Source organism: Dendrobates tinctorius, unplaced genomic scaffold, assembly GCF_039654945.1.
Source record: "Dendrobates tinctorius isolate UK_male_01 unplaced genomic scaffold, ASM3965494v1 ptg000121l, whole genome shotgun sequence".
In the NCBI taxonomy this organism is placed as follows: domain Eukaryota; kingdom Metazoa; phylum Chordata; class Amphibia; order Anura; family Dendrobatidae; genus Dendrobates; species Dendrobates tinctorius.
Window position 1 is genome coordinate 1,267,738 of NW_027361789.1, and position 24,245 is coordinate 1,291,982.

The window sequence follows — 24,245 nt, forward strand, 5'->3', positions numbered from 1 at the left end:
GCAGTTGGATTTTTTTTCCATTTTCTATTACACGACATGGTAAAACCAATGGTGTCGTTCAAAATTAAAACTCATCCCGCAAAAAATATGCCCTCACATGGCCATATTGACAGAAAAATAAAGTTATGGCTCTGAGAAGAATGGGAGGAAAAAACGAAAATGCAAAACCGTAAAAAGCTCCGGTTTTATTGTTTTGGAATATGTGCTGAATGCTATATCACCCCATGCATGAATAGGAGAATAAATCACATGATCTACCACAGCTGAGACCTGAACAACCCAGACCGCAGAGATGCAGCTGGACACCGATCCCAGGCTCCCATGTACAGGGACCGCTGTATCCGAGGCACGAGGCCGCATACACGCCAGCAATGTAAATGGCATCTCCCAGAGTTAATTAAAAAATAATAACCGAAAAACTGTGAAAGGGAAGTTAATTCAGTATTAAAAAATAACTGATTTTTATAATCAACAATATAAAAATGAGTCACAGCACCTTCCCTGTGAGGCTAAGTGCACACGTACCGGAACTCTCGCGGAAATTACCGCAAGAATTCCGGAATTCCAGTCCGCGGGAACATCGCATTTTAAATTCCCGCGACTTTCCCACGGAAAAACTAGCATTTTGCAAGTGTAATTAGCTTGCAAAATGCTAGCGTTCCCCAAGCGATCTGTAGCATCGCTTGGAGAACTGATTGACAGGTTGGTCACACTCGTCAAACATAGTGTTTGATGAGTGTGACCAACTTTTTACTATTCAGGCTGCCTATGCAGCATCAATAGTAAAAGATAGAATGTAAAAAAAATAAAAAATGGTGTTATTCTCACCCTCCGACGTCCCGCGCAGGCGTTCCCAGTAATCCTTTGCGAAAATGCCCGCGATGGCGTCCGTTCTCTTGGGATCGTGACGTCTCGCGGTAATTCGCGATGACGTCGCGCGAACGACCGCGAGACTTCGCGATCCCGCGAGAACGGACGCCATCGCGGGCATTTTCGCAAAGGACTACTGGGAACGAGAGCGTGAAGAGAAGCGGGAAGACTGCGCGGGACGTCGGAGGGTGAGAATAACAATATTTTTTATTTTTAAATTCTATTTTTTACAGGGATATGGTACCCAAAGCCCGGAGGACAGTCTCCTCTCCTCCGGACCGTGGGTACCATCCGCAATTGTTCAGCTTACTTTTCGCATGGTGGGCACAGCCACATGCGGGAAGCAGAACAATGCATTCCTATGGGTGCGGGATCGCCGCGATTCCGCAAAATAATGACATGCTGCGGTTTTTACCGCGAAGCGATTCTGCAGCGGTAAAAACCGCAGCATTAGCACAGCATTGCGGAATCCCATAGGAATGCATGGGATGCTTATTTTTCGCGGTTAAAACCGCCACGGAAACGCAAAAAAAACGCCACGTGTGAACTCAGCCTAAGGACCCATAACAGAGGCCTACCTCATGGAAAAGCCCCTTATGCACTCTCCAAATACGAAAAAAACCAACTGTATAAAGTCTACAAATCCCTCCAGACACCCCAACTTTATAAATCCCCCGAATGCCACTCGCACTGCAGCTGGAGCCCGCGCTTCCAAGCTCCTTGCGCCCACAACACGTGACGGAAATGACGTCACAACAGCGGGCAGGCGCCCATACAGTCAAGTCTCTACAGTCTGCTGATTCTGATGGAGAGCGCTGATTGGCTGGGCGAGGTCCTGTCCGTGGTCATGTGACGGTTGCTTGGCTGCCTGCTGATATGTGTGGGACATGGCGCATTGGACGCGCTTTGAGAAGGAGCAGGAGAAGGATGTGAAGAAGCTGATCTCCAGCCTGAGCGGCCTGCGCGAGGAGAGCGACAGGAACTACCAGCTGGCGCTGCAGTATGCCTGGTCCAACTTAAGGTCTGCGCCCATACATGCCGCTGTTACGGGGAGTAGCACTACAAGTCCCAGCAGTCATCAGTATTACACTGATCGTGCTCATACATTCCATGCTGCTGTTACGGGGAGTAGCACTACAAGTCCCAGCAGTCATCAGTATTACACTGATCGTGCTCATACAATACATGCTGCTGTTACGGGGAGTAGCACTACAAGTCCCAGCAGTCATCAGTATTACACTGATCGTGCTCATACATTACATGCCGCTGTTACGGGGAGTAGCACTACAAGTCCCAGCAGTCATCAGTATTACACTGATCGTGCTCATACATTACATGCTGCTGTTATGGGGAGTAGCACTACAAGTCCTAGCAGTCATCAGTATTACACTGATCGTGCTCATACATTACATGCCGCTGTTACGGGGAGTAGCACTACAAGTCCCAGCAGTCACCAGTATTACACTGATCGTGCTCATACATTACATGCTGCTGTTACGGGGAGTAGCACTACAAGTCCCAGCAGTCATCAGTATTACACTGATCGTGCTCATACATTACATGCTGCTGTTACGGGGAGTAGCACTACAAGTCCCAGCAGTCATCAGTATTACACTGATCGTGCTCATACATTACATGCCGCTGTTACGGGGAGTAGCACTACAAGTCCCAGCAGTCATCAGTATTACACTGATCATGCTCATACATTACATGCTGCTGTTACGGGGAGTAGCACTACAAGTCCCAGCAGTCATCAGTATTACACTGATCGTGCTCATACATTACATGCCGCTGTTATGGGGAGTAGCACTACAAGTCCCAGCAGTCATCAGTATTACACTGATCGTGCTCATACATTACATGCTGCTGTTACGGGGAGTAGCACTACAAGTCCCAGCAGTCATCAGTATTACACTGATCGTGCTCATACATTACATGCTGCTGTTACGGGGAGTAGCACTACAAGTCCCAGCAGTCATCAGTATTACACTGATCGTGCTCATACATTACATGCTGCTGTTACGGGGAGTAGCACTACAAGTCCCAGCAGTCATCAGTATTACACTGATCGTGCTCATACATTACATGCTGCTGTTACGGGGAGTAGCACTACAAGTCCCAGCAGTCATCAGTATTACACTGATCGTGCTCATACATTACATGCTGCTGTTACGGGGAGTAGCACTACAAGTCCCAGCAGTCATCAGTATTACACTGATCGTGCTCATACATTACATGCCGCTGTTATGGGGAGTAGCACTACAAGTCCCAGCAGTCATCAGTATTACACTGATCATGCTCATACATTACATGCTGCTGTTACGGGGAGTAGCACTACAAGTCCCAGCAGTCATCAGTATTACACTGATCGTGCTCATACATTACATGCTGCTGTTACGGGGAGTAGCACTACAAGTCCCAGCAGTCATCAGTATTACACTGATCGTGCTCATACATTACATGCCGCTGTTATGGGGAGTAGCACTACAAGTCCCAGCAGTCATCAGTATTACACTGATCATGCTCATACATTACATGCTGCTGTTACGGGGAGTAGCACTACAAGTCCCAGCAGTCATCAGTATTACACTGATCATGCTCATACATTACATGCTGCTGTTACGGGGAGTAGCACTACAAGTCCCAGCAGTCATCAGTATTACACTGATCATGCTCATACATTACATGCTGCTGTTACGGGGAGTAGCACTACAAGTCCCAGCAGTCATCAGTATTACACTGATCGTGCTCATACATTACATGCCGCTGTTACGGGGAGTAGCACTACAAGTCCCAGCAGTCATCAGTATTACACTGATCGTGCTCATACATTACATGCCGCTGTTATGGGGAGTAGCACTACAAGTCCCAGCAGTCATCAGTATTACACTGATCGTGCTCATACATTACATGCCGCTGTTATGGGGAGTAGCACTACAAGTCCCAGCAGTCATCAGTATTACACTGATCATGCTCATACATTACATGCTGCTGTTACGGGGAGTAGCACTACAAGTCCCAGCAGTCATCAGTATTACACTGATCGTGCTCATACATTACATGCCGCTGTTACGGGGAGTAGCACTACAAGTCCCAGCAGTCATCAGTATTACACTGATCGTGCTCATACAATACATGCCGCTGTTATGGGCTGTAGCACTACAAGTCCCAGCAGTCATCAGTATTACACTGATCATGCTCATACATTACATGCTGCTGTTACGGGGAGTAGCACTACAAGTCCCAGCAGTCATCAGTATTACACTGATCATGCTCATACATTACATGCCGCTGTTACGGGGAGTAGCACTACAAGTCCCAGCAGTCACCAGTATTACACTGATCGTGCTCATACATTACATGCCGCTGTTACGGGGAGTAGCACTACAAGTCCCAGCAGTCATCAGTATTACACTGATCATGCTCATACATTACATGCCGCTGTTACGGGGAGTAGCACTACAAGTCCCAGCAGTCACCAGTATTACACTGATCGTGCTCATACATTAAATGCCGCTGTTACGGGGAGTAGCACTACAAGTCCCAGCAGTCATCAGTATTACACTGATCATGCTCATACATTACATGCCGCTGTTACGGGGAGTAGCACTACAAGTCCCAGCAGTCACCAGTATTACACTGATCGTGCTCATACAATACATGCCGCTGTTACGGGGAGTAGCACTACAAGTCCCAGCAGTCATCAGTATTACACTGATCATGCTCATACATTACATGCCGCTGTTACGGGGAGTAGCACTACAAGTCCCAGCAGTCACCAGTATTACACTGATCATGCTCATACATTACATGCCGCTGTTATGGGGAGTAGCACTACAAGTCCCAGCAGTCATCAGTATTACACTGATCGTGCTCATACATTACATGCCGCTGTTACGGGGAGTAGCACTACAAGTCCCAGCAGTCATCAGTATTACACTGATCATGCTCATACATTACATGCCGCTGTTACGGGGAGTAGCACTACAAGTCCCAGCAGTCACCAGTATTACACTGATCATGCTCATACATTACATGCCGCTGTTATGGGGAGTAGCACTACAAGTCCCAGCAGTCATCAGTATTACACTGATCGTGCTCATACAATACATGCCGCTGTTACGGGGAGTAGCACTACAAGTCCCAGCAGTCATCAGTATTACACTGATCGTGCTCATACATTACATGCTGCTGTTACGGGGAGTAGCACTACAAGTCCCAGCAGTCATCAGTATTACACTGATCGTGCTCATACATTACATGCCGCTGTTACGGGGAGTAGCACTACAAGTCCCAGCAGTCACCAGTATTACACTGATCGTGCTCATACATTACATGCCGCTGTTACGGGGAGTAGCACTACAAGTCCCAGCAGTCATCAGTATTACACTGATCGTGCTCATACATTACATGCCGCTGTTACGGGGAGTAGCACTACAAGTCCCAGCAGTCACCAGTATTACACTGATCGTGCTCATACATTACATGCCGCTGTTACGGGGAGTAGCACTACAAGTCCCAGCAGTCACCAGTATTACACTGATCGTGCTCATACATTACATGCCGCTGTTACGGGGAGTAGCACTACAAGTCCCAGCAGTCACCAGTATTACACTGATCGTGCTCATACATTACATGCCGCTGTTACGGGGAGTAGCACTACAAGTCCCAGCAGTCACCAGTATTACACTGATCGTGCTCATACATTACATGCCGCTGTTACGGGGAGTAGCACTACAAGTCCCAGCAGTCACCAGTATTACACTGATCGTGCTCATACATTACATGCCGCTGTTACGGGGAGTAGCACTACAAGTCCCAGCAGTCATCAGTATTACACTGATCGTGCTCATACATTACATGCTGCTGTTACGGGGAGTAGCACTACAAGTCCCAGCAGTCATCAGTATTACACTGATCGTGCTCATACATTACATGCCGCTGTTACGGGGAGTAGCACTACAAGTCCCAGCAGTCACCAGTATTACACTGATCGTGCTCATACATTACATGCCGCTGGGACGGGGAGTAGCACTACAAGTCCCAGCAGTCACCAGTATTACACTGATCGTGCTCATACATTACATGCCGCTGTTACGGGGAGTAGCACTACAAGTCCCAGCAGTCACCAGTATTACACTGATCGTGCTCATACATTACATGCCGCTGTTACGGGGAGTAGCACTACAAGTCCCAGCAGTCACCAGTATTACACTGATCGTGCTCATACATTACATGCCGCTGTTACGGGGAGTAGCACTACAAGTCCCAGCAGTCACCAGTATTACACTGATCGTGCTCATACATTACATGCCGCTGTTACGGGGAGTAGCACTACAAGTCCCAGCAGTCACCAGTATTACACTGATCGTGCTCATACATTACATGCCGCTGTTACGGGGAGTAGCACTACAAGTCCCAGCAGTCATCAGTATTACACTGATCGTGCTCATACATTACATGCTGCTGTTACGGGGAGTAGCACTACAAGTCCCAGCAGTCATCAGTATTACACTGATCGTGCTCATACATTACATGCTGCTGTTATGGGGAGTAGCACTACAAGTCCCAGCAGTCATCAGTATTACACTGATCGTGCTCATACATTACATGCCGCTGTTATGGGCTGTAGCACTACAAGTCCCAGCAGTCATCAGTATTACACTGATCGTGCTCATACAATACATGCCGCTGTTACGGGGAGTAGCACTACAAGTCCCAGCAGTCACCAGTATTACACTGATCGTGCTCATACATTCCATGCCGCTGTTACGGGGAGTAGCACTACAAGTCCCAGCAGTCATCAGTATTACACTTATCGTGCTCATACATTACATGCCGCTGTTACGGGGAGTAGCACTACAAGTCCCAGCAGTCACCAGTATTACACTGATCGTGCTCATACATTACATGCCGCTGTTACGGGGAGTAGCACTACAAGTCCCAGCAGTCACCAGTATTACACTGATCGTGCTCATACATTACATGCCGCTGTTACGGGGAGTAGCACTACAAGTCCCAGCAGTCATCAGTATTACACTGATCGTGCTCATACATTACATGCTGCTGTTACGGGGAGTAGCACTACAAGTCCCAGCAGTCATCAGTATTACACTGATCGTGCTCATACATTACATGCCGCTGTTACGGGGAGTAGCACTACAAGTCCCAGCAGTCATCAGTATTACACTGATCGTGCTCATACATTACATGCTGCTGTTATGGGGAGTAGCACTACAAGTCCCAGCAGTCATCAGTATTACACTGATCGTGCTCATACATTACATGCCGCTGTTATGGGCTGTAGCACTACAAGTCCCAGCAGTCATCAGTATTACACTGATCGTGCTCATACAATACATGCCGCTGTTACGGGGAGTAGCACTACAAGTCCCAGCAGTCACCAGTATTACACTGATCGTGCTCATACATTACATGCCGCTGTTACGGGGAGTAGCACTACAAGTCCCAGCAGTCATCAGTATTACACTGATCGTGCTCATACTTTACATGCCGCTGTTACGGGGAGTAGCACTACAAGTCCCAGCAGTCATCAGTATTACACTGATCGTGCTCATACATTACATGCTGCTGTTATGGGGAGTAGCACTACAAGTCCCAGCAGTCATCAGTATTACACTGATCGTGCTCATACATTACATGCCGCTGTTATGGGCTGTAGCACTACAAGTCCCAGCAGTCATCAGTATTACACTGATCGTGCTCATACGTTACATGCTGCTGTTATGGGGAGTAGCACTACAAGTCCCAGCAGTCATCAGTATTACACTGATCGTGCTCATACATTACATGCTGCTGGTATGGGCTGTAGCACTACAAGTCCCAGCAGTCATCAGTATTACACTGATCATGCTCATACATTACATGCTGCTGTTATGGGGAGTAGCACTACAAGTCCCAGCAGTCATCAGTATTACACTGATCGTGCTCATACAATACATGCCGCTGTTACGGGGAGTAGCACTACAAGTCCCAGCAGTCACCAGTATTACACTTATCGTGCTCATACATTACATGCCGCTGTTACGGGGAGTAGCACTACAAGTCCCAGCAGTCATCAGTATTACACTGATCGTGCTCATACATTACATGCTGCTGTTATGGGCTGTAGCACTACAAGTCCCAGCAGTCATCAGTATTACTTATCGTGCTCATACATTACATGCCGCTGTTACGGGGAGTAGCACTACAAGTCCCAGCAGTCATCAGTATTACACTGATCGTGCTCATACATTACATGCTGCTGTTATGGGCTGTAGCACTACAAGTCCCAGCAGTAATCAGTATTACACTGATCATGCTCATACTTTACATGCCGCTGTTACGGGGAGTAGCACTACAAGTCCCAGCAGTCACCAGTATTACACTGATCGTGCTCATACATTACATGCCGCTGTTACGGGGAGTAGCACTACAAGTCCCAGCAGTCACCAGTATTACACTGATCGTGCTCATACATTACATGCTGCTGTTATGGGGAGTAGCACTACAAGTCCCAGCAGTCACCAGTATTACACTGATCGTGCTCATACATTACATGCCGCTGTTACGGGGAGTAGCACTACAAGTCCCAGCAGTCACCAGTATTACACTGATCATGCTCATACATTACATGCCGCTGTTACGGGGAGTAGCACTACAAGTCCCAGCAGTCATCAGTATTACACTGATCGTGCTCATACATTACATGCCGCTGTTATGGGGAGTAGCACTACAAGTCCCAGCAGTCATCAGTATTACACTGATCATGCTCATACATTACATGCTGCTGTTATGGACTGTAGCACTACAAGTCCCAGCAGTCATCAGTATTACACTGATCGCGCTCATACATTACATGCTGCTGTTATGGGGAGTAGCACTACAAGTCCCAGCAGTCATCAGTATTACACTGATCGTGCTCATACATTACAAGCCGCTGTTACGGGGAGTAGCACTATAAGTCCCAGCAGTCACCAGTATTACACTGATCGTGCTCATACATTACATGCCGCTGTTACGGGGAGTAGCACTACAAGTCCCAGCAGTCACCAGTATTACACTGATCGTGCTCATACATTACATGCCGCTGTTACGGGGAGTAGCACTACAAGTCCCAGCAGTCACCAGTATTACACTGATCGTGCTCATACATTACATGCTGCTGTTATGGGGAGTAGCACTACAAGTCCCAGCAGTCACCAGTATTACACTGATCGTGCTCATACATTACATGCCGCTGTTACGGGGAGTAGCACTACAAGTCCCAGCAGTCATCAGTATTACACTGATCGTGTTCATACATTACATGCCGCTGTTACGGGGAGTAGCACTACAAGTCCCAGCAGTCACCAGTATTACACTGATCATGCTCATACATTACATGCTGCTGTTATGGGGAGTAGCACTACAAGTCCCAGCAGTCATCAGTATTACACTGATCGTGCTCATACATTACATGCTGCTGGTACGGGGAGTAGCACTACAAGTCCCAGCAGTCACCAGTATTACACTGATCATGCTCATACATTACATGCCGCTGTTACGGGGAGTAGCACTACAAGTCCCAGCAGTCACCAGTGTTACACTGATCATGCTCATACATTACATGCTGCTGTTATGGGGAGTAGCACTACAAGTCCCAGCAGTCATCAGTATTACACTGATCGTGCTCATACATTACATGCTGCTGTTATGGGGAGTAGCACTACAAGTCCCAGCAGTCACCAGTATTACACTGATCATGCTCATACATTACATGCCGCTGTTATGGGGAGTAGCACTACAAGTCCCAGCAGTCATCAGTATTACACTGATCGTGCTCATACATTACATGCCGCTGTTACGGGGAGTAGCACTACAAGTCCCAGCAGTCATCAGTATTACACTGATCATGCTCATACATTACATGCTGCTGTTACGGGGAGTAGCACTACAAGTCCCAGCAGTCATCAGTATTACACTGATCGTGCTCGTACATTACATGCTGCTGGGACGGGGAGTAGCACTACAAGTCCCAGCTGTCATCAGTATTACACTGATCGTGCTCATACATTACATGCCGCTGTTACGGGGAGTAGCACTACAAGTCCCAGCAGTCACCAGTATTACACTGATCGTGCTCATACATTACATGCTGCTGTTATGGGGAGTAGCACTACAAGTCCCAGCAGTCATCAGTATTACACTGATCATGCTCATACATTACATGCTGCTGTTATGGGCTGTAGCACTAAAAGTCCCAGCAGTCATCAGTATTACACTGATCGTGCTCATACATTACATGCTGCTGTTACGGGGAGTAGCACTACAAGTCCCAGCAGTCACCAGTATTACACTGATCATGCTCATACATTACATGCCGCTGTTACGGGGAGTAGCACTACAAGTCCCAGCAGTCATCAGTATTACACTGATCGTGCTCATACATTACATGCTGCTGTTACGGGGAGTAGCACTACTAGCACTACAAGTCCCAGCAGTCACCAGTATTACACTGATCGTGCTCTTACATTACATGCTGCTGTTATGGGGAGTAGCACTACAAGTCCCAGCAGTCATCAGTATTACACTGATCATGCTCATACATTACATGCTGCTGTTATGGGCTGTAGCACTACAAGTCCCAGCAGTCATCAGTATTACACTGATCATGCTCATACATTACATGCTGCTGTTATGGGGAGTAGCACTACAAGTCCCAGCAGTCATCAGTATTACACTGATCGCGCTCATACATTACATGCTGCTGTTACGGGGAGTAGCACTACAAGTCCCAGCAGTCATCAGTATTACACTGATCGTGCTCATACATTACATGCCGCTGTTATGGGCTGTAGCACTACAAGTCCCAGCAGTCATCAGTATTACACTGATCGTGCTCATACATTACATGCTGCTGTTATGGGGAGTAGCATTACAAGTCCCAGCAGTCATCAGTATTACACTGATCGTGCTCATACATTACATGCTGCTGTTACGGGGAGTAGCACTACAAGTCCCAGCAGTCATCAGTATTACACTGATCGTGCTCATACATTCCATGCTGCTGTTACGGGGAGTAGCACTACAAGTCCTAGCAGTCACCAGTATTACACTGATCGTGCTCATACATTACATGCTGCTGTTATGGGGAGTAGCACTACAAGTCCCAGCAGTCATCAGTATTACACTGATCGTGCTCATACATTCCATGCTGCTGTTATGGAGAGTAGCACTACAAGTCCCAGCAGTCATCAGTATTACACTGATCATGTTCATACATTACATGCCGCTGTTATGGGCTGTAGCACTACAAGTCCCAGCAGTCATCAGAATTACACTGATCGTGCTCATACATTACATGCTGCTGTTATGGGGAGTAGCACTACAAGTCCCATCAGTCATCAGTATTACACTGATCGCGCTCATACATTACATGCTGCTGTTATGGGGAGTAGCACTACAAGTTCCAGCAGTCATTAGTATTTCACTGATCGTGCTCATACATTACATGCTGCTGTTATGGGGAGTAGCACTACAAGTCCCAGAAGTCATGAGTATTACACTGATCGTGCTCATACATTACATGCTACTGTTTCGGGGAGTAGCACTACAAGTTCCGGCAGTCATCAGTATTTCACTGATCGTGCTCATACATTCCATGCTGCTGTTTCGGGGACTAGCACTACAAGTCCCAGCAGTCATCAGTATTACAGTGATCGTGCTCATACAATACATGCTGCTGTTATGGGGAGTAGCACTACAAGTCACAGCAGTCATCAGTATTACACTGATCGTGCTCATACAATACATGCTGCTGTTATGGGGAGTAGCACTACAAGTCCCAGCAGTCATCAGTATTTCACTGATCGTGCTCATACATTCCATGCTGCTGTTACGGAGAGTAGCACTACAAGTCCCAGCAGTCATCAGTATTACACTGATCGTGCTCATACATTACATGCTGCTGTTACGGGGAGTAGCACTACAAGTTCCGGCAGTCATGAGTATTACACTGATCGTGCTCATACATTACATGCTGCTGTTATGGGGAGTAGCACTACAAGTCCCAGCAGTCATCAGTATTACACTGATCGTGCTCATACATTCCATGCTGCTGTTATGGGCTGTAGCACTACAAGTCCCAGCAGTCATCAGTATTACACTGATCGTGCTCATACATTACATGCTGCTGTTAAGGGGAGTAGCACTACAAGTCCCAGCAGTCATCAGTATTATACTGATCGTGCTCATACATTACATGCTGCTGTTTCGGGAAGTAGCACTACAAGTCCCAGCAGTCACCAGTATTACACTGATCGTGCTCATACATTACATGCTGCTGTTATGGGCTGTAGCACTACAAGTCCCAGCAGTCATCAGTATTACACTGATCGTGCTCATACATTGCATGCTGCTGTTATGGGCTGTAGCACTACAAGTCCCAGCAGTCATCAGTATTACACTGATCGTGCTCATACATTACATGCTGCTGTTATGGGCTGTAGCACTACAAGTCCCAGCAGTCATCAGTATTACACTGATCGTGCTCATACATTACATGCCGCTGTTATGGGCTGTAGCACTACAAGTCCCAGCAGTCATCAGTATTACACTGATCGTGCTCATACATTACATGCTGCTGTTATGGGGAGTAGCATTACAAGTCCCAGCAGTCATCAGTATTACACTGATCGTGCTCATACATTACATGCTGCTGTTACGGGGAGTAGCACTACAAGTCCCAGCAGTCATCAGTATTACACTGATCGTGCTCATACATTCCATGCTGCTGTTACGGGGAGTAGCACTACAAGTCCTAGCAGTCACCAGTATTACACTGATCGTGCTCATACATTACATGCTGCTGTTATGGGGAGTAACACTACAAGTCCCAGCAGTCATCAGTATTACACTGATCGTGCTCATACATTCCATGCTGCTGTTATGGGGAGTAGCACTACAAGTCCCAGCAGTCATCAGTATTACACTGATCATGTTCATACATTACATGCCGCTGTTATGGGCTGTAGCACTACAAGTCCCAGCAGTCATCAGAATTACACTGATCGTGCTCATACATTACATGCTGCTGTTATGGGGAGTAGCACTACAAGTCCCATCAGTCATCAGTATTACACTGATCGCGCTCATACATTACATGCTGCTGTTATGGGGAGTAGCACTACAAGTTCCAGCAGTCATTAGTATTTCACTGATCGTGCTCATACATTACATGCTGCTGTTATGGGGAGTAGCACTACAAGTCCCAGAAGTCATGAGTATTACACTGATCGTGCTCATACATTACATGCTACTGTTTCGGGGAGTAGCACTACAAGTTCCGGCAGTCATCAGTATTTCACTGATCGTGCTCATACATTCCATGCTGCTGTTTCGGGGACTAGCACTACAAGTCCCAGCAGTCATCAGTATTACAGTGATCGTGCTCATACAATACATGCTGCTGTTATGGGGAGTAGCACTACAAGTCACAGCAGTCATCAGTATTACACTGATCGTGCTCATACAATACATGCTGCTGTTATGGGGAGTAGCACTACAAGTCCCAGCAGTCATCAGTATTTCACTGATCGTGCTCATACATTCCATGCTGCTGTTACGGAGAGTAGCACTACAAGTCCCAGCAGTCATCAGTATTACACTGATCGTGCTCATACATTACATGCTGCTGTTATGGGGAGTAGCACTACAAGTCCCAGCAGTCATCAGTATTACACTGATCGTGCTCATACATTCCATGCTGCTGTTATGGGCTGTAGCACTACAAGTCCCAGCAGTCATCAGTATTACACTGATCGTGCTCATACATTACATGCTGCTGTTTCGGGGAGTAGCACTACAAGTCCCAGCAGTCACCAGTATTACACTGATCGTGCTCATACATTACATGCTGCTGTTATGGGCTGTAGCACTACAAGTCCCAGCAGTCATCAGTATTACACTGATCGTGCTCATACATTGCATGCTGCTGTTATGGGCTGTAGCACTACAAGTCCCAGCAGTCATCAGTATTACACTGATCGTGCTCATACATTACATGCTGCTGTTATGGGCTGTAGCACTACAAGTCCCAGCAGTCATCAGTATTACACTGATCGTGCTCATACATTACATGCTGCTGTTAAGGGGAGTAGCACTACAAGTCCCAGCAGTCATCAGTATTATACTGATCGTGCTCATACATTACATGCTGCTGTTTCGGGGAGTAGCACTACAAGTCCCAGCAGTCATCAGTATTATAGTGATCGTGCTCATACGTTACATGCTGCTGTTACGGGGAGTAGCACTACAAGTCCCAGCAGTCACCAGTATTACACTGATCGTGCTCATACATTACATGCTGCTGTTATGGGCTGTAGCACTACAAGTCCCAGCAGTCATCAGTATTACACTGATCGTGCTCATACATTACATGCTGCTGTTATGGGGAGTAGCACTACAAGTCCTAGCAGTCATCAGTATTACACTGATCGTGCTCATACATTACATGCTGCTGTTATGGGGAGTAGCACTACAAGTTCCGGCAGTCATGAGTATTACACTGATCGTGCTCATACATTACATGCTGCTGTTATGGGGAGTAGCACTACAAGTCCCAGCAGTCATCAGTATTACACTGATCGTGCTCATACATTACATGCTGCTGTTATGGGGAGTAGCACTACAAGTCCCAGCAGTCATCAGTATTACACTGATCGTGCTCATACATTACATGCTGCTGTTATGGGTTGTAGCACTACAAGTCCCAGCAGTCATCAGTATTACACTGATCATGCTCATACATTACATGCTGCTGTTATGGGCTGTAGCACTACAAGTCCCAGCAGTCATCAGTATTACACTGATCATGCTCATACATTACATGCTGCTGTTATGGGGAGTAGCACTACAAGTCCCAGCAGTCATCAGTATTACACTGATCGCGCTCATACATTACATGCTGCTGTTACAGGGAGTAGCACTACAAGTCCCAGCAGTCATCAGTATTACACTGATCGTGCTCATACATTACATGCCGCTGTTATGGGCTGTAGCACTACAAGTCCCAGCAGTCATCAGTATTACACTGATCGTGCTCATACATTACATGCTGCTGTTATGGGGAGTAGCACTACAAGTCCCAGCAGTCATCAGTATTACACTGATCGTGCTCATACATTACATGCTGCTGTTACGGGGAGTAGCACTACAAGTCCCAGCAGTCATCAGTATTACACTGATCGTGCTCATACATTCCATGCTGCTGTTACGGGGAGTAGCACTACAAGTCCTAGCAGTCACCAGTATTACACTGATCGTGCTCATACATTACATGCTGCTGTTACGGGGAGTAGCACTACAAGTCCCAGCAGTCATCATCAGTATTACTCTGATCGTGCTCATACATTACATGCTGCTCTAATGTGGAGTAGCACTACAAGTCCCAGCAGTCATCAGTATTACACTGATCGTGCTCATACATTACATGCTGCTGTTATGGGGAGTAGCACTACAAGTCCCAGCAGTCATCAGTATTACACTGATCGTGCTCATACATTCCATGCTGCTGTTATGGGGAGTAGCACTACAAGTCCCAGCAGTCATCAGTATTACACTGATCATGTTCATACATTACATGCCGCTGTTATGGGCTGTAGCACTACAAGTCCCAGCAGTCATCAGAATTACACTGATCGTGCTCATACATTACATGCTGCTGTTATGGGGAGTAGCACTACAAGTCCCAGCAGTCATCAGTATTACACTGATCGCGCTCATACATTACATGCTGCTGTTATGGGGAGTAGCACTACAAGTTCCAGCAGTCATTAGTATTTCACTGATCGTGCTCATACATTACATGCTGCTGTTATGGGGAGTAGCACTACAAGTCACAGCAGTCATCAGTATTACACTGATCGTGCGCATACAATACATGCTGCTGTTATGGGGAGTAGCACTACAAGTCCCAGCAGTCATCAGTATTTCACTGATCGTGCTCATACATTCCATGCTGCTGTTATGGGGAGTAGCACTACAAGTCCCAGCAGTCATCAGTATTTCACTGATCGTGCTCATACATTCCATGCTGCTGTTACGGAGAGTAGCACTACAAGTCCCAGCAGTCATCAGTATTACACTGATCGTGCTCATACATTACATGCTGCTGTTACGGGGAGTAGCACTACAAGTTCCGGCAGTCATGAGTATTACACTGATCGTGCTCATACATTACATGCTGCTGTTATGGGGAGTAGCACTACAAGTCCCAGCAGTCATCAGTATTACACTGATCGTGCTCATACATTCCATGCTGCTGTTATGGGCTGTAGCACTACAAGTCCCAGCAGTCATCAGTATTACACTGATCGTGCTCATACATTACATGCTGCTGTTAAGGGGAGTAGCACTACAAGTCCCAGCAGTCATCAGTATTATACTGATCGTGCTCATACATTACATGCTGCTGTTTCGGGGAGTAGCACTACAAGTCCCAGCAGTCACCAGTATTACACTGATCGTGCTCATACATTACATGCTGCTGTTATGGGCTGTAGCACTACAAGTCCCAGCAGTCATCAGTATTACACTGATCGTGCTCATACATTGCATGCTGCTGTTATGGGCTGTAGCACTACAAGTCCCAGCAGTCATCAGTATTACACTGATCGTGCTCATACATTACATGCTGCTGTTATGGGCTGTAGCACTACAAGTCAGTATTACACTGATCGTGCTCATACATTACATGCTGCTGTTAAGGGGAGTAGCACTACAAGTCCCAGCAGTCATCAGTATTACACTGATCGTGCTCATACATTACATGCTGCTGTTTCGGGGAGTAGCACTACAAGTCCCAGCAGTCATCAGTATTATAGTGATCGTGCTCATACGTTACATGCTGCTGTTACGGGGAGTAGCACTACAAGTCCCAGCAGTCACCAGTATTACACTGATCGTGCTCATACATTACATGCTGCTGTTATGGGCTGTAGCACTACAAGTCCCAGCAGTCATCAGTATTACACTGATCGTGCTCATACATTACATGCTGCTGTTATGGGGAGTAGCACTACAAGTCCTAGCAGTCATCAGTATTACACTGATCGTGCTCATACATTACATGCTGCTGTTATGGGGAGTAGCACTACAAGTCCCAGCAGTCATCAGTTTTACCCTGATCGTGCTCATGCATTACATGCTGCTGTTACGGGGAGTAGCACTACAAGTCCCAGCAGTCATCAGTATTACACTGATCGTGCTCATACATTCCATGCTGCTGTTACGGGGAGTAGCACTACAAGTCCCAGCAGTCATCAGTATTACACTGATCGTGCTCATACATTCCATGCTGCTGTTACGGGGAGTAGCACTACAAGTTCCGGCAGTCATGAGTATTACACTGATCGTGCTCATACATTACATGCTGCTGTTATGGGGAGTAGCACTACAAGTCCCAGCAGTCATCAGTATTACACTGATCGTGCTCATACATTACATGCTGCTGGTATGGGCTGTAGCACTACAAGTCCCAGCAGTCATCAGTATTACACTGATCGTGCTCATACATTACATGCTGCTGTTATGGGGAGTAGCACTACAAGTCCCAGCAGTCATCAGTATTACACTGATCGTGCTCATACATTACATGCTGCTGTTATGGAGAGTAGCACTACAAGTCCCAGCAGTCATCAGTATTACACTGATCGTGCTCATACATTACATGCTGCTGTTATGGAGAGTAGCACTACAAGTCCCAGCAGTCATCAGTATTACACTGATCGTGCTCATACATTACATGCTGCTGGTATGGGCTGTAGCACTACAAGTCCCAGCAGTCATCAGTATTACACTGATCGTGCTCATACATTACATGCTGCTGTTATGGGGAGTAGCACTACAAGTCCCAGCAGTCATCAGTATTACACTGATCGTGCTCATACATTACATGCTGCTGTTATGGAGAGTAGCACTACAAGTCCCAGCAGTCATCAGTTTTACACTGATCGTGCTCATACATTACATGCTGCTGTTATGGCTGTAGCACTACAAATCCCATTTTGAGCTCATCTGTGTTTATTCTTGTAAAAGAAAGGCGAGACTAATGATTCTTTGAGTGTCAGGGCTGTGCTTAAGGGGGTAGCTACCCATGTCACTCTCTGGTCTATAAAGGTGTGCTGAGAGTTGTAGTGTACAACAGCTTGTGTTTTTCGAGTCTTATCTGTTTGGGTTTATCATAAATCACATGAACTGCTACTAGGTGCTTAGATAAACTTCTGCACTGTGACGCTATTCTCTGTTGATTTCACGTACACTTCTGCACTGTGACTATTCTCTGTAGATTTCACCTAAACTTCTTTGCTGTGACTCTATTCTCTGTAGATTCCACCTACACTTCTGCACTGTGACTCTGTTCTCTGTAGATTCCACCTACACTTCTGCACTGTGACTATTCTCTGTAGATTTCACCTACACTTCTGCACTGTGACTATTCTCTGTAGATTCCACCTACACTTCTGCACTGTGACTATTCTCTGTAGATTTCACCTACACTTCTGCACTGTGACTCTGTTCTCTGTAGATTCCCACCTACACTTCTGCACTGTGACTATTCTCTGTAGATTCCCACCTACACTTCTGCACTGTGACGCTATTCTCTGTTGATTTCACGTACACTTCTGCACTGTGACTATTCTCTGTAGATTTCACCTAAACTTCTTTGCTGTGACTCTATTCTCTGTAGATTCCACCTACACTTCTGCACTGTGACTATTCTCTGTAGATTCCCACCTACACTTCTGCACTGTGACTCTGTTCTCTGTAGATTCCACCTACACTTCTGTACTGTGACTATTCTCTGTAGATTTCACCTACACTTCTGCACTGTGACTATTCTCTGTAGATTCCCACCTACACTTCTGCACTGTGACTATTCTCTGTAGATTCCCACCTACACTTCTGCACTGTGACTCTATTCTCTGTAGATTTCACCTACACTTCTGCACTGTGACTATTCTCTGTAGATTTCACCTAAACTTCTGCACTGTGACTCTATTCTTTGTGGATTCCACCTACACTACTGCACTGTGACTCTATTCTCTGTAGATTCCCACCTACACTTCTGCACTGTGACTATTCTCTGTAGATTCCCACCTACACTTCTGCACTGTGACTCTATTCTCTGTAGATTTCACCTACACTTCTGCACTGTGACTATTCTCTGTAGATTTCACCTACACTTCTGCACTGTGACTATTCTCTGTAGATTCCCACCTACACTTCTGCACTGTGACTATTCTCTGTAGATTCCCACCTACACTTCTGCACTGTGACTCTATTCTCTGTAGATTTCACCTACACTTCTGCACTGTGACTATTCTCTGTAGATTTCACCTACACTTCTGCACTGTGACTATTCTCTGTAGATTCCCACCTACACTTCTGCACTGTGACTATTCTCTGTAGATTCCCACCTACACTTCTGCACTGTGACTATTCTCTGTAGATTCCCACCTACACTTCTGCACTGTGACTCTGTTCTCTGTAGATTCCACCTACACTTCTGCACTGTGACTATTCTCTGTAGATTTCACCTAAACTTCTGCACTGTGACTCTATTCTTTGTGGATTCCACCTACACTACTGCACTGTGACTCTATTCTCTGTAGATTCCCACCTACACTTCTGCACTGTGACTATTCTTTGTAGATTCCCACCTACACTTCTGCACTGTGACTCTATTCTCTGTAGATTTCACCTACACTTCTGCACTGTGACTATTCTCTGTAGATTTCACCTAAACTTCTGTACTGTGACTCTATTCTCTGTAGATTACAACTACACTTCTGTATTGTGACTCTATTCTCTGTAGATTCCACCTGCACTTCTGCACTGTGACTCTATTCTTTGTGGATTCCACCTACACTACTGCACTGTGACTCTATTCTCTGTAGTTTCCACCTGCACTTCTGCACTGCGACTATTCTCTGTAGATTCCACCTACACTTCTGCAGTGTGACTCTATTCTCTGTAGATTCCACCTACACTTCTGCACTGTGACTCTATTCTCTGTGGATTCCACCTACACTACTGCACTGTGACTCTATTCTCTGTGGATTCCACCTACACTTCTTCACTGTGACTCTGTTCTCTGTAGATTCCACCTACACTTCTGCACTGTGACTCTGTTCTCTGTAGATTCTACCTACACTTCTGCACTGTGACTCTGTTCTCTGTAGATTCCACCTACACTTCTGCACTGTGACTCTGTTCTCTGTAGATTCCACCTACACTTCTGCACTGTGACTCTATTCTCTGTGGATTCCACCTACACTACTGCACTGTGACTATTCTCTGTGAATTCCACCTACACTTCTGCACTGTGACTCTATACTCTGTAGATTCCACCTACACTTCTGCACTGTGACTCTATTCTCTGTAGATTCTACCTACACTTCTGCACTGTGACTCTGTTCTCTGTAGATTCCACCTACACTTCTGCACTGTGACTCTGTTCTCTGTAGATTCCACCTACACTTCTGCACTGTGACTCTATTCTCTGTAGATTCCACCTACACTTCTGCACTGTGACTCTATTCTCTGTGGATTCCACCTACACTACTGCACTGTGACTCTATTCTCTGTGGATTCCACCTACACTTCTTCACTGTGACTCTGTTCTCTGTAGATTCCACCTACACTTCTGCAGTGTGACTCTATTCTCTGTAGATTCCACCTACACTTCTGCACTGTGACTCTATTCTCTGTGGATTCCACCTACACTACTGCACTGTGACTCTATTCTCTGTGGATTCCACCTACACTTCTTCACTGTGACTCTGTTCTCTGTAGATTCCACCTACACTTCTGCAGTGTGACTCTATTCTCTGTAGATTCCACCTACACTTCTGCACTGTGACTCTATTCTCTGTGGATTCCACCTACACTACTGCACTGTGACTATTCTCTGTGAATTCCACCTACACTTCTGCACTGTGACTCTATACTCTGTAGATTCCACCTACACTTCTGCACTGTGACTCTATTCTCTGTAGATTCTACCTACACTTCTGCACTGTGACTCTGTTCTCTGTAGATTCCACCTACACTTCTGCACTGTGACTCTGTTCTCTGTAGATTCCACCTACACTTCTGCACTGTGACTCTATTCTCTGTAGGTTCCACCTACACTTCTGCACTGTAACTCTATTCTCTGTAAATTCCACCTACATTTCTGCATTGTGACTCTGTTCTCTGTAGATTCCACCGGTACCTTGATGTGAGCAGTCACAAGATACAGCGCACCTTGGACGGGTAACGTGATTTTATAATTCATTATTCTACACATAAATGCTATTATAGCGGAAACATTAAAATGAGCTTTAATTTTAGGATCTATGAAAAGTTTGTGATCCATTCAGATCTGCGTAAGGCCGAGAGCTGGAAGCGCCTCACACAGGAGTTTTTGGATCGTCCTCTTTCAAGCACAGGAGGGGCAAAGGTGTGAATTCTAGTGAAACAGACAGTATAAAAAGATAGTGTTATGGACATGTCATAGCTCCAGTGTGTAGTCCAAAATTTAATATTACTGTCATTTGTTCGTTTCTAGTTTTAGGTTTCCGATGCTTAAAGAGGACCTTTCACCCGGTCAAAAATGACGAGGATTTGCTCTTATTTTGTACCCACTGTTCTCATGAGAATTCCTTTTTTATTATTATAAATCTAACATACGGTTCCAGAGATATGGGCCTTTTTATATAGTGCTGACTTTTATGGTCTTTACTAATGGGGTGACGCTCACAGGGAAATAATGCAGAGCTGCCTAAAGACAGACCCCCAGAGAATCCTGAAAGCCACACTGTCTTGATAAAGACTATCAAAATTAGTATTAAACTTAATACACCCTGAGGGTGTGTGCACACGCTGCGGATTCTGCTGCGGTTCCACAGCAGATTTGGCCGCTGAGGATCCGTAGCAGTTTTTGCTGCGGTGTACAGTACCATAATATCCTATGGATATTAAAAACCGCAGTGCAGACGGTGCGGATTTTTCCACGCGGTTTTCCTGCAGTTTCTAAACCGCAGAAAGAATTGACATGTCAATTCTTTCTGCGGATTCCGCTGCGGTTTGCCATCTCCTCCATTGTGGAGATGAAAAACCGCAGGGCAAAACCGCAGAGCAATCACAGGTAAAACCGCAGGTCTTTTGACCTGCAGATTTACCTGCGGATTTTACAAAATCCGCGTGGCCAAATCCGCACCCCAATCCGCAGCGTGTGCACGAACCCTTATCTCTGAAATCATATGGAGGATTTAAAAAAAAAAAAAAAAGAAACAGAAAAAAAAATAGAGAATGCTGATAAGCTCCGGAGGAATACATTAGGAGCTAAAGCTGGCCACATTTGACCTGGTGACACACGCACACTCACGCTCACACACACACACTTGTGCTCAAAAGTTTACATACCCTGGCAGAATTTTTGTTTTCTTGGCCTTTTTTTTCAGAGAATATGAGTGATAACAGCAAAACTTTTTCTCCACTCATGGTTAGTGGTTGGGTGAAGCCATTTATTGTCAAAATACTGTGTTTTCTCTCTTCAAATCATAATGACAACCCAAAATGACCCTGGTGAAAAGTTCACATACCCCATTTCATAATATCATGTATTGCCCCCTCTAACATTAATAACAGTTTGAAATTTTTTGTGGTAGTTGTGGATGAGGCTCTTTATTTTCTCAGATAAAGCTGCCCACTCTCCTTGGCAAAAAGCCTCCAGTTCCTGTAAATTCATGGGCTGTCTAGCATGAACTGCGCACTTGAGATCTCGCCAGAGTGGCTCAATGATATTAAGGTCAGGAGATTGAGATGGCAACTCCAGAACCTTCACTTTGTTCTGCTGTAGCCAGTGACAGGTCGACTGGGCCTTGTGTTTTGGATCGTTGTCATGTTGGAATGTCCAAGTACGTCGCACGCGCAGCTGATGATTGCAAATATGCCTCCAGTATTTGCTGATAACATGCTGCACTCATCTTTCCTTCAACTTTGACCAAGTTTCCTGTGCCTTAGTAGCTCACACATCCCCCAAAACATCAGCGATCCACCTCTGTGCTTTACAGTAGGAATGGTGTTTCTTTTATCATAGGCCTTGTTGATTTCTCTCCAAATGTAAAGTTTATGGCTGTGGCCAAAAAGTTCAATTTTGGTCTCATCACTCCAAATTACCTTGTTCTAGAAGTTTTGAGGCTTGTCTCTGTTCTGGTTTGCGTAGGCGAGATACTTTGTGGAATTTGCTCAGTAATGGCTTTCTTCTGGCAACTCGACCATGCATCCCATTTTTCTTCAAGTGCCTCCTTATTGTGCATCTTGAAACAGCCACACCTCTAATTTTCAGAGAGTCCAGTATTTCAGCTGATGTTATTTGTGGGTTTTTCTTTGCATCCTGAACAATTTTCCTGGCAGTTGTGGACTAAATTTCTGTTGGTCTACCTGACCGTGGTTTTGTTTTTACAGAGCCCCTAATTTCCATTTGTTAATCACAGTTTGAATGCTGCTGACTGGCATTATCAATTCCATGAATATCTTTTTACATCCCTTTCCTGTTTTATACAGTTCAACTATCTTTTCCCGGAGATCCTTTGACAGTTCTTTTGCTTTCCCCATGACTCACAATCCTGAAACGTCACTGGCTGGATGAAAGATGCAAGAGTCTGTCTGGATCCCAGGAACTCACTCAGCTTTTAGGCCGGGATCACACACAGCGAAATACGGCCGAGTCTCGCAGGTTAAAACCAAGCTCTGGCGCCGGCACTCCGGAGTGGAGCGTGCAGCCGCACAGCAATACATGGAGCTGCACGCTCCGCTACGGAGTGCCGGTGCCAGAGCTTGGTTTTAACCTGCGAGACTCGGCTGTATCTCGCTGTAGTGTGACTCCGGCCTTATGCACACACACTGGTTACAAGCAAACAGGTCACAGGTGAGGATGTTACCTTTAGTAGCCATTCAAACCCATTTGTGTGAACTTCTGTGCATGTTAACAGGGCAAAATCACCAGGGTATGTGAACTTTTAATCAGGGTTATTTGCATGTTTTGGGTTGTCATTATGATTTAAAAAGAGAAAACACAGTAGTTTGACAATAATTGGCTTTACCCACCTGAGAAAATAAAGAACCTCATCCACAACAAGCACAAAAGACTTCAAACTGTCAATACTGTTAGAGGGGGCAATACATGGTATTAAGAAATGGGATATGTGAACTTTTGACCATGGTCATTTTGGGTTTCATTATGATTTGAAAAGAGAAAACACAGTAGTTTGACAATAAATGGCTTCACCCGACCACAAACCATGAGTGGAGAAAAAGTTTTGGTGTTATCTTTCATGGTCTCTGAA

General features: G+C 45.8%; 1 protein-coding gene across 1 annotated transcript in view; it reads left to right on the forward strand.

Moving 5' to 3' along the window:
* Positions 1-1,661: 1,661 nt before the first annotated feature.
* The window catches only part of TUBGCP5 (tubulin gamma complex component 5), a 103,968-nt gene continuing 81,384 nt past the window's right edge, over positions 1,662-24,245 (forward strand). Inside the window, exons 1-3 of the mRNA XM_073541456.1 lie at positions 1,662-1,891; positions 21,115-21,168; positions 21,247-21,355. Coding sequence (XP_073397557.1) covers positions 1,758-1,891; positions 21,115-21,168; positions 21,247-21,355 — 297 coding nt within the window. The 5' untranslated portion in view covers positions 1,662-1,757. The remainder of the gene's footprint in view (positions 1,892-21,114; positions 21,169-21,246; positions 21,356-24,245) is intronic.